This window comes from Vombatus ursinus, unplaced genomic scaffold (genome assembly GCF_900497805.2).
Source record: "Vombatus ursinus unplaced genomic scaffold, bare-nosed wombat genome assembly UNPS02007284.1, whole genome shotgun sequence".
NCBI lineage: Eukaryota > Metazoa > Chordata > Mammalia > Diprotodontia > Vombatidae > Vombatus > Vombatus ursinus.
Genome location: NW_020947062.1, coordinates 20,605,168 through 20,617,171, shown reverse-complemented (window position 1 = coordinate 20,617,171; position 12,004 = coordinate 20,605,168). Strand labels below are relative to the sequence as shown.

The following is a 12,004-nucleotide window of genomic DNA, read 5'->3' as shown; positions in this document are numbered from 1 at the left end:
CAGGAATACCCATGTCCCTCTATCTGTGACCCTCAAAGCATTCAGCATGTCTTATCCCAGGCAGTGTTGAATGAAGAAGACAAGTGATTTCTTGACTATATGCCAAAGCCAACATGATTAATTTTAGTCTGTTCCTCTTCCTTTCTAACAGTGCCATGAAATGTCTGTCAGAGCTGGAAGGCATCTGACAGGCCACTCTGTCCAATTCCCACATTTTACAGATGGGGAAGGGACCTGTCCATTTCATACATGAAGATATTGGCCAAACCAGAACCCAAATTTTGGCCCTTTACATTACACCAGGAATATTAAGGTGCAAATAGTTCTGGGAGGGATAGTACGTTCAGTCGTCAATACTTCAGTCTTACTGGGACTTTCAGATGTTTCCCTCATATCAAAGTTCTAGAGTCTAGCAGACTCCAAAGTCAATCTCAGCAGAGGTCTAAGTGAATCACTCTGCAGGCTGAGGAACGTTCAAATCCTGACTTTAACAATCTAATTGCCTACTTCTTCTCCAGTTGAGAGGGCCAATGTGGTATAGTAGAAAGAACACTGGCTTTGTTTTAGGGGACCTGGATTCATATCCTATTCTGACACCTATGTGACCTCTGGTAGTTCATCTTTAAAATGAAGGGTTGGGACAAGAGGTATGGCCTTTGAGCTCCCTTCCAGCTTGAAATCTATGGACCTATCATCCAGTTCACCTTCTTGTCACTCTGACCTTAGCCAAGGCACTTAACTTCTCTGGGCCTTGGTCTTCACATCTGTAAAATGGGGATGCTACCAGCACAGGATAGGGCAGCTAGGTGGTGCAGTGGATAGAGTGCCAATCCTGAAGTCAGGAAGACTCATCTTCCTGAGTTCAAATCTAGCCTCACACACTTATTAGCTGTGTGACCCTGGGCAAGTCACTTAAACCTATTTATCTCAGTTTCCTCATCTGTAAAATGAGCTGGAGAATGAAATGGCAAACCACTCCAGTATCTTCAAGAAAACCCCAAATGCGATTACAAGAGTCAGACATGACCGAAAATGACTGAACAAAAAACCAGCCCTTATCCACAAATACCCTATTCTTGTGCCACAACATGGCATGAAGGAGGCCTTAATGATACACAAGGTCAGCTGAGTCCTATTAAGATGGAAAGACAGAAGTAGGAGCTCAGGAACATATTGTGTATTCTTTTCCAAGGACCAGCCAATTTAAATCTGAAAAGGTTCATCACCAAGTTGGCCCCAGTACCACAAACACTTGGGCAACTGTAACTCATAAACCACTGTAGAAGGCTTACTAGAGGTTGGGATTCAGTGGCAGAAACATATACAATGACAAACTAAGAACCCTTGGCATTTAGGAGTAATGACGACCTTTTGCCACCCTCTCAGGAGACTTGTGAGGTCTCCCGCAGTGCATAATAGTAAATAGAGTTGAATAGAGCCTTGGAGTCAGGAAGACCTTGGTTCAAATTTATGGGGACATTTACCACTTGTGTGACCTTGGGCAAATTACTTAAATCTCCTTGGGCCTCAGTTTCCTCATCTGTAAAATGAGGGGGGTAGACTGGATGGGCTCTGATGTTCCTTCCAGTTCTAAACCTATAATCCTATGACTGTAAGTCCGGCCTCTATCTGGGGTATGGCGATTCTGGACAAGTCAATTAACTTTCTCAATGTCCCAGTCAACTCTCTGCCGGTAGAGGGAATTCTCTAATCCAGAATTTTCTACACCCCTGAAATCACAGGTTCAGTTAAAAAACAAACAGAAAGGAAATGATGCCTATTGTTATTAGCAGCTTCAATAGGGAATTCTCAAAGTATTTCACTAACATTAAAGTTTTATAAGTATCTTGAAGTCACAGATCTAGGAAAAAAAAAACAACAGAGCCCTCTAGATAACCTGGGTGAGGTTATTTAGCTCATCTCTCTTGCTACTAATCTAGACACCAATTCAAAAAGCCACCATGACCTCCTTCATCTGGAGCAAGCCCATCTCTCTCAAAATGGGGAGGTCAACCCCACTGATGCCTAGCCCGTAAGCCACCTAAGTATTTCTAGCAACAGTCTCACCTACCTCCTCTTCAGGCCACCCCAGTGCTGCCTCAGGTACTGAAAGACCTCTCACCCTTCCCTTTGCCAACTTTCTTTACCGAACAAAACCCCGCATGGATGATAAGCTCCTTTCTGAGCTCAATGAAAAATCTGAGCACTCAATAAAAGCAACAGGAGTGCAACCCTAAGGCTAGGGCCCTGCTGAGCTTCCTATAGGACTTAGACAAGTCTCTCCATTTCTCTGGGCCTCAGATTCCTCACTCCTAAGCTCACTTCCTAGAGTCCCTGGTTTCCAACAAAGCTCAGCTCTACAAGAAATCTTTCATAATCATCCTTCCCACCTCAATTCCACCCCCACTGCCACCCTAGCCAAATGACCCTAGATTTATTTTGTATATACTCATCTATGTTGTGTGTCATCTCCTGAAACAGAATTTAAACTCCCTGAGAGTAAAAACTGTTTCATTTCTGTCTTCAGACAGCACCTAGCATACAGATACTTAAGGTCTACAGATTTACCAACTAATAGTAACTAAAGAACTCCCTGCTTCATGAGGAAGCATAAGCTGGCAGAAAGAGCTCCCACTTGGGAGTCAATCCTAAAGTCCTGCTTCAGCTGCCAGTCTTGGCTATTTTTAACAGAAGAAGAAACCAGAACATCCAGGTTCAAGGGAATAATAATCCCAAATTTCTTTAGTTGGTATAAGGGTAGCACGATAAACAACATGAAGAGAACTTGGCAAGAAAAATAATTAGAATCCACTTTTATAAATTCCACCTGCTCCAGAGACCCTTTCCTGCCCAGCTCCCAAAGTCCACAGATCCCTCTCTCCCCCACACACTCCTAGGAATGGATACATAATCCTGTGTCCGGAGGGTGGATATTCATCTCTGATTAGAACTTCTGCCAACTGGTAACTGAACACTTCAGTCAGTTTCTTTGCCCTAACGCTACCATTCTGCTTCCAGCAAAGGGTCTAGAAACAAACGCTGGAGCAGGGGTTCCTAACCTGGGGCATGATTAGCTTATCTATGGATTACAGGGAATATCTGGTAAATAACCATATCATCCCATGAAAATGTTCTAGAAAGCCTGAACTGATTTTAATCAATGAAGTTCAAAGATATTTTGGTATACCTTTTTTTGGAGGCAAAAAGGGTTAAGTGACTTGCCCAGAGTCACATAGCTAGTAAGTGTCTGAGTCTGGGTTTGAACTCAGGTCCTCCTGATATCAGGGCCAGTGGTCTATCCACTATACTACCTAGGTGCCCCTATTTTGGTATACTCTTAAAGAAGAAGAAAGTAATCTATTTTATTTTGCTGTGCATAGGCATGAATTTATATACTTTCATACTGAACAGGTGGTATGGAAAGATTTCCTAAAAATCTAAGGAGTACTGAGAACAAAAAGGATCCCTGCTTTAAAGGAATTAGTTAGTAAGTCTTCAATAAGCATTTATTAAATCACTTTCTACTGAACCACACCATGCAAAATGACAAGGAAACAAAAAAAGGCAATAACATGATTCCCGCCCTCAAGGAATTTACAATCAAATGGAAGAGACAACATACAAATAACTATGTGGAGAGAAGAGATAAGCAGAATGCACAGAGGGTAAGATTTTAAGTTAGAAGGCGCAGGAGGAAGGATGGTGGGGATGGACGGAGGTACGGAGATAGGAAGGGCTTCCTTCAGAAAGTGGGATTTGGGTTGAATCTTGAAGGAAGCCAGGGAAGTGGAGAGATGAGGGGAGGGGAGAAAGCATCCCAGGCCTGGAGGACAGCCAGGGACACCAAAGAGATGTGGGTATGAGGAACAGTAAGCAGGACAGTACTGCTGGAGTGCATGAAAGGGAGGAGAGTATAAGAAGACTGCAAAGGGAGGAAAAGGCCTGGGCATTCTAAAGGTGAGTCCTTTTACAATGGGAATTATAAAATACAGGGGAACCTACTAGATAGGGTTTTTAAACTAGATTTTCTTAAAGAGAGTGTGAGATCTATAAAACGAATATCAGAAAGCTCTGAGAAGTACTCTACTCCATCACCACTTCCCACAACACTAAAAATCCACAGACCCCAGGACATCCCCAGAAAACGTCCCAGGCTTAAACCCAGGATGAGGTATGAATGTAGATGATCCTTAAAATTATCAATCAAGCCTGACAGCCACCAAGAACTGGGGCACCAAACAGGAAACCACAGGATCCACTCACCTCACCACAGGCTCAGGGATAGCCTCTGTGCCTGCTGGCACCTGCACACCTTTCTCCCACTCCTGCCGCCAGGGATCTGCCAGGATATAGTATTCATCCGGGCTGAGTTGATAAGAGTCCGGGATTTTCATGGCTGTGATCAGGTCTGTCCGGAATACCTGGATGGAGAGGTGGAAAGGGAAACAGCTTGAAACTGAGTCAGGGAGAAGAACGGTGGGATCATAATCAATCAACCGATAAACATTTTTTATGCTCCAATTGTGTACCAGGCACTGTGCTAAGCACTGAGGATAGAAAAAAAAAGAGAGAGCAAGAATTCCTGCCCTCAAGGAGCTTACAATCTAATGGATTTAAAGTTGGAAGGAACCTTTAGACTATCCAGGCCACCTCCTTCATTTTACAGATGAGACGGCACAGAGACTTGCCCACACTTGGCATCTGAGTCAGGATTTGAACACAGGTTCAGTGCCCCATCCACTAAGTACCTACTATGTAGAGACACAAAAATGCACAAAACAAAGTTCAGAAAGAAGCACAAATAGGACAGGTTTGAAAACAATGTGTGAAATTTATTCTATGTCTTAAAAAAAAAAACCAAGCGGAATGAAATGTTCTAATGCCAAAATGTGGTTTCCCTCTTTACTTCTCTTAACCATTTCTTTTTCTATTTTTATCTTCTCTGATACCATGGTTGCCACCTCCTTTTTGGATTCACCTGAGGCATAATAAATTCTGTTCTAGCCCCTCAAAAAGATAGAGAGGAAAGAGCATAGGGGTAGTAAAAAGAAAACCAGCTCAGAGTGAAGAAAACCAAGGTACAAGGCCCACCTCTGACATGAACTGCAGTCCTGGGCAGCTTCCCAGACCCCCTTGCCCTCCCAAGCCACTCTCTCAGACTTTAAGTTGCATCTTGTAAGCCTGAATTTTCTCACAAGGAATTCCCTATGAGTCTGGGACTTAAAAAAAGGAAAAGAAACAAAAATAAAAAAACCAGACAATATGGTTCCCTTCACAGAGAGAAATCCAAAGATTAAGTAAGACACAGTCCCTGCTGCCTTCTGGGAGCTCATGGAGGGTCAAGGAATTAAAGAAAAAAGAATCACTTCAACACAATGAGAAGCAGCTCAATGAGTTTTGGTTTTCTAAAGAGACTGAGAAATCTAAAACATGCCATTTCCCCGCTTTTTAAAGACAGGAGAAATAAAATCTGTCCAATAAATGAAATAATAAGATGCTTACAGGCATGGGGATACCATGGAATGTTATTACTCCTCCCATCTTGTGGCATTTTTGAAATCCAATATTTTTGTTTTAGGGAAAGCCTTAGAAAATATTTTGTATTTTCAAGCAATAATCACCATAAAAGATAAAGTCTGTGTTATACTTGAAAGAATATTGGATTTGTAGTGAGAGGACTTGGGTACGAATCTTGGCTCTACTACTGGATCAAGGAGTGTGTGACCCTGAGCAAGTCACCTCTCTGGGCCTGGGGGACAACTAATATCTACTGGGATTCCTGCCAGGTAGGCCGGCTAGGCTGATTTTTTCCCAAAAAGGGAAGGAAGTCATCCCTGACACTTGATTGGTCTAGTTACCTGTGTCAGCTAGGTAGAGCAGTGCACAGGGCACTGGGTTTGAGTCAGGAAGACCTAAGTTCAAATCCAGCCTCAGACACTTACTAGCTGTGTGACCCTGGGCAAATCACTTAACCCTGTTTGCCTCAGTTTCCTCAACTCTAAAATGAGGAAAATAATAGCAGCTACCTCCTAGGGTTGTTGTGAGGATGAACTGAGATGTCTGTAAAGTGCTTAGCACTGTACCTGGCACGTAGTATGAACTTAGTAAATGCTAGTTTCCTAGCTTTCTCCCTCCTGGGGCTTCCTGGACATCTAAAAGGCCAGCCTGTGAGGAGTCAATTGCCCTCAGACTTAGTGGATATGTCACTAATGTACAACTAACCACACTGTACCTTGATGATCAGACATGTTTCTGGATGGAGAAAAGTGGGGTTATGTCTACCCAAAGCAATGCTATATCCTTGCTAAGTATCCTTTTTACAGTTGAGTAAAACCATTTTTTGTTAATTGTGAGATGGGCTATGAGTACCTCATTTAATTCAATAATGTCAAACTTGAATTACTAGACCAGCCTCAGTAAGGCCTGAACACTGAATATAGATCAGCTGAACAAACTGTGACCTATGAATATTTTTGTTGTTGCTGTTCGGTTGTTTTAGTTGTGTCTGACTCTTCGTGACCCCATTTGAGGTTTTCTTGACAAAGATGCTGGAGTGGTTTGTCATTTCCCTCTCCAGGTCATTTTACAGATGAGGAAACTGAGGCAAACAGAGTTAACAGACTTGCCCAGAGTAACACAACTAGGAAGTGTCTGAGGATAGATTTGAACTGAGGTCTTCCTGACTCCAGGGGTGGCGCTCTAAACACTGTACCACCTAGCTTCCCAACCTATGAATATAATAGAATATTATTGTGCAGTAAGAAGTAACAAATACAAAGATTTCAGAAAAATTCAAGAAAAAAAAATGCATTTAATATGCATGGATGCAATAAAGTGAACAAAACCAGAAATACAATTTATACCATGACTACAATTGTATAAATGAAAATATCACAGGAAGCCAAACTCAAGGTGACTGTAAACACCATTAACATCCCCAGAGAACAAATAATGAAACGTTTCCCTTCATATGGCAGAGAAGCAGAAAAACTACAAATTTTCACAGAATATTGCATATCCTGTCTGATGCAATGCTGTTGTTGGTTTCTTCTTTTTTTTGGTGGGGGAAGGAGGCTCAATTACTTTTCTTTGTTACAAGAGAAGGTTCAATTGGGGGGTTGGAGAGGACAGGCATAGCCAGAAATAGCACTGCTGTTAAAATGAAACAGGAATAAAACAATAAAGTTATCTTTCATAAGTTTTTAATATAGCTCTCACAACTGAGCATGGTATTCCAGATGTAGTCTAACTGGGGCAGAATAGAGGAGGGCTTTTCCTCCCTTTATTTCCCACTATGCCCTTCTAAAATGAAGTCTAGGGTCATATTAATTTGTTTTGGCTGCTACGTCAACTTTCAAGTAAGTCATGGGAATCCTCGAACATTCTTTCACCCAGGCCGGCTACTAGCCAGGACTTCTTGATCCTATACTTGTAAAGTTGATTTTGTGAACCCAAGAGTAGAACTTTACATCTATCCCTATTAAATCTCACTTTTTTGGATCCAGCCCACCTTATGACCTTGGTGAGACCTTTTTAGATCTTGTCATTCAGTAAGTTTGCCAGTCCTCAAAGCTTCAGGTCGTCTGCAAATCTATCAAGCCTCTGTGGCTTCATCAAAGTTATTAATAAAAATCTCTGCATCAGAGGGCTTAAGGACAGCTCCCCGGGGAACTCTACTAGAGAACTCCTTCCACACTTACCCCATCTCTTAATGACTACTTTTGAGTCCAGTCATTCAGTCACTACCAAACCATCTGGCTGGCATGTCTCTATCTTGCTGAAATCCAAACATCCTATGTCTATAGCATTCTCCTTACCTAACAGTATAATTTCCTTGGGAAAAAGAGAAAGTGAGTGAGATTGGCATGGCCTACACTTGAAATTCAGTCTTCGTTTCTTGATCTCTCAAAGGGGGGAGGAAAGCCGGAGGAAGAGCAAGACTAGACAGTCTTTAAAGGTTCTTCCGACTCTAAGACACTGTAATTCTGTCACAAGTTCAGTCAGGAAAAGCTCTCTCATGTTCATCCTGAAAATTTTTAAACTACCTGTTTAAATGGAAGTCTTTACTTTTATCCATTTCCCATTTTTCAGCATGAACAGCTTGTTTAAAAAGATTGGATGGGACTGCTGTAATTTGCATGCAGTGCTTGCCTCCCATCTTCACCATTTTTTTCTAATTCAATGTTAATTTTGACCTTTGCGTTAACCAGTTATCTCTGATTTTGAAATGACTCCTACATCAACAGTTAGTTGTTTCTTGCCTGTGAGGATACAGCCCATTTTTGGCAAAGTTCAGAGTTTGTCACTTGTAACTGCTTTAGCCTTTTGAAAAAAATGTAGCGAAGAGAACAAAAAGGAAGGCCAAAAGGAATCACAGACATGTGGGACAACTTTGAAAGTTACGTGTTGGATCTGTTATATACTTAAAAAGAAAAGCAAACTCTACCTAACAAAGATTAATACAATCCTGTGTTCTTTCTTGTATATGGAAATGCTCATTTTAGTTGATGTTTAAGTTTAGAATAAAAAAAAATTCACCTGCAGTATTTTTCAATTCTCTTCTTCAGGAAAATATTAGTGTTAGGCATTTGAGCAATACAAAAGTCTTTGGTCTTTCATCAATCCCAAACCACGTATTTAATCTTTTAAAAACTGTCACGCTCCCATACCCTTCCACATTGGAGGGACATATCATTGAGCAACGTACAAGCTTAGTCTAGGCTCTTGTCAGGTTCTTTGTGTATGTTCCTATATCCCATATTTGCCTCAGTTTTCCATGTGTGCACATGCCTCTTGTAAGGTAGAAAATAGATACTGATTCTGACCTACTCTAAACACCAACTTCTTATCCCCCATCCCCCAAGAAAAAGATGAGGAAGATAGCTATTCTGTGAGTATATTCACCTCCTTTTAAAAAGAATTAATAATAATGATAATAGTTGGTAGTTTTTTAGTAAGTTCCTTAAGCAAGGAGGCCATGGTCTATGCACATCTCAATAGCACCCTATTGGTAGCAGAGAAATGCTGATGATGTAGGATTATTTCTCAATGTCAGAAATCCATGAAATCATGAGATTCCCCAAAGAGTCAATGGAGTCAGGACCTCAAACATGGGTGGGATACAGATAGAATGGAAAGAACAATGGTTAAATCCTAGCATTACTATTTACTATCTTGTGCACTCCTGAGCAAGGCATTCAGCCTCTTGGGAGCCTCAGTTTCCTTACTTATTAATTAAGATGGTAACTATCAAGAAGTCAGCAAGTGTTTATTAAGCACCTACGATGTGCCATACACTGTGCTAAGTCCTGAAGTTACAAAGAAAAGCAAAATCTCGTCTCTTTTTCTCAAGTCCACAGTCCAAGGTGGAGGGAGGGAGGGGGAATAACATGCAAATAATTATATACAAATAAGACATATACAGATAAACTGGAAATAATCATAAAGGGAAGGCACTGAGATTAAGGAAGATCAGGAAAGGCTTATTGTAAGAGGTAGGATTTAACCTGAGAAATGAAGGAAGCAGAGAATCCTGAAGGCAGACACGAGGAAGAAAGAGTTCTAGGTATAAGAGACCACCAGTGAAAGTGCCCAGAGTTGGCAAATGGAGTGTTGTGCACAAGGAGGAGAGGAAACCAGTGTCACTGGATCCCAGAGTACTCAGAGGGGAGTAAGTTGTAAGAAGACTAGAACAGTATAAAAGGGACAGGTTATGAAGGACTTTAAGAGCCAAAAAGAAGATTTCTATTTGATGCTGGAGGCAACAGGGAGCCAGTGGAGTTGACTGAATAGAAGCTGACATGGTTAGACCTGTGTTCTAGGAATATCGATTCAACAGTCGAATAGAGGATGGATTACAGCGAGGAGAGACGATGCAGGAAGACCAACCAATAGGCCATGGCAATGGTTCAGGTGCAGAGTGATGAGGGCCTGCACCAGGCCAGTGACAGTGTTATTTTTAAAAATTTACTTTATTTTAAATTTATGAAATAAAATAAGCATTTCTATAACAGTAGAATAAAAAAAGATGACTGCACATGAACTGCAAATCTATTATGTACAACTTGCTGTTCCTTTTAAATATGTAAAAAATTATCATGTAAATTTTTTTCCTTTTCTTTTTTCTCCCCCCACCCTAGAGATGGCTACCACTAGATACAAATATGGATGTGTGTACACACACACACACACACACACATACACACACACACAAATGTAAAATCATTCTTTTGTATGTAAAATACAGACTTCTATTTATTAGTTCTTTGTCTGGATGCAGGTAGCGTCTTCCAGATACAACAGGACTGACAACTGATGGGATGGAGAGAGAAGGGTAGAGAAAGTAAGGAATCAAGGATGACACCTAAGTGGCCCCTAGCTGACTGGGATGATGGTGGTACCCTAAATAGTAATAGGGAAGTTAAGAAAAAGAGAGAGTTTGGAGGGGGAGGGGGAAAGATACTAAGCTCAGCTTTGGATATCTTGCAAGATATCCAGTTTCAGATGTCTAGCAGGCAGTTGTAGATGTATGCTGGATATGATGAGAAGAATGGTTAAAGGCTGGAGATCTGGGTGACATCTGTATAGTGATGATAATTGAATCCTTGGAAGCTGAGAGGTCACCAAGTAACACAGTAAAGGGGGAGAAGAGAAGAGGGCCCAGGACAAAGCCTTGCTTGGTGGATGGACTCCCATATTTAGCAGGCATGATGTGGATGAAGATCCCACAAAGGTGATTGATAAGAATGGGTCCGATGGGTAGGAGGAGAACAAGGAGAGAGCAGTGTCATGAAAATCTAGAGAGAAGAGACTGGAGAAAATGAAGGAGACCTACAGTGTCAGAGAGATCAAGGAGGATGAGGATTGAGAATGGGCCATCGGATTAGATAACTGAGAGATAACTGGTAACTCAGAAGAGGACGTTTTGGTGGAATGATGAGGCTGGAAACCAGAATGCAGAGAATAAAGAGGACAGTGAGAGGAGAGGAAGCAGAGTGGTTGAACTTTGAGATCTGAGCTCCCTTCCAGCTCTAAATCTATGATCCCATGGATGAATGAACGAAAAGCATTTATTAAGAACCTACTATTTGCCAAGGCAGCTAGGAGGCACAATGGATGGGGCGATGGGCATGGACATCAGGAAGACTCATCTTCCTGAGTTCAAATCTGGCCTCTGACACTTACTAGCTGTGTGACCCTGGGCAAGTCACTAAACTGTCTCAGTTTCCCCATCTGTTAAATGAGCTGGAGAAGGTAATGGCACATCACTCCAGTATCTTTGCCAAGAAAACCCCAAATGGGGTCATGAAGAGAAGAGTCAGCTTGAACAACAAGAACTATTTGCCAGCTACTGTCTTCGGTGCTGGGAATATACACACAAATGGGATCCAGTCCTTCCCTCAGGAGCTTATATTCTAAAAATCTTAGGATCCTAAATCCTTCATATAAAGTTGTGAAAAACTTCACAATGGGACAGAGATTCCAAATTTACTTAGTGTTTGGACTGTGTCTCTTTCTAGGAGGAGGAATACGTATTTCAGGCTTCTCAGTGTTTTTGTTTTTTTTTTTTTAAACCCAAAGGGAACAAGTAGATAAAGAAAGATGAAAGATGATGAGGACCAGTGCCCAAAGCCTACATAACATCCCAGTGCGGTCCCAAATCTAGCCTAGGGGCTGTGAATCCCCCTTCCTGGTAACTCTGGGATGAATTAACGCAGGCAGGGCCTGCAACCTCTCCCTTTCTGTATCATTTCCCTCCTCTGTCCATAGGACCAAACCTACCTTCTGTGATACAGTATCACTACTGGCATCTCTTTGGGAAGGGGGAAAAGTAGGAAAGAAAGAGCAAGGGGATTCTCAAAATCCATTTCAAGCAATACAGGTTTTCCTCCAGAACTTTTGCTAGCTGACTGTGGCTAAAATAAACAGGGCATCCAGTGTCATCTCACGCAGAATGGAGTTACCTGCTAATGAAAAGTGATGATTTTCACCTCTGACTTTCATC

The 12,004-nt window shown here is 41.7% G+C and overlaps 1 protein-coding gene across 1 annotated transcript in view; it reads right to left on the bottom strand.

Moving 5' to 3' along the window:
- Nucleotides 1-12,004, bottom strand: part of JADE2 (jade family PHD finger 2) — a 181,412-nt gene that overhangs the window by 107,466 nt on the left and 61,942 nt on the right. The window contains exon 4 of the mRNA XM_027849039.1: nucleotides 4,264-4,421. Within this exon, the coding sequence (XP_027704840.1) occupies nucleotides 4,264-4,421 (158 nt within the window). The remainder of the gene's footprint in view (nucleotides 1-4,263; nucleotides 4,422-12,004) is intronic.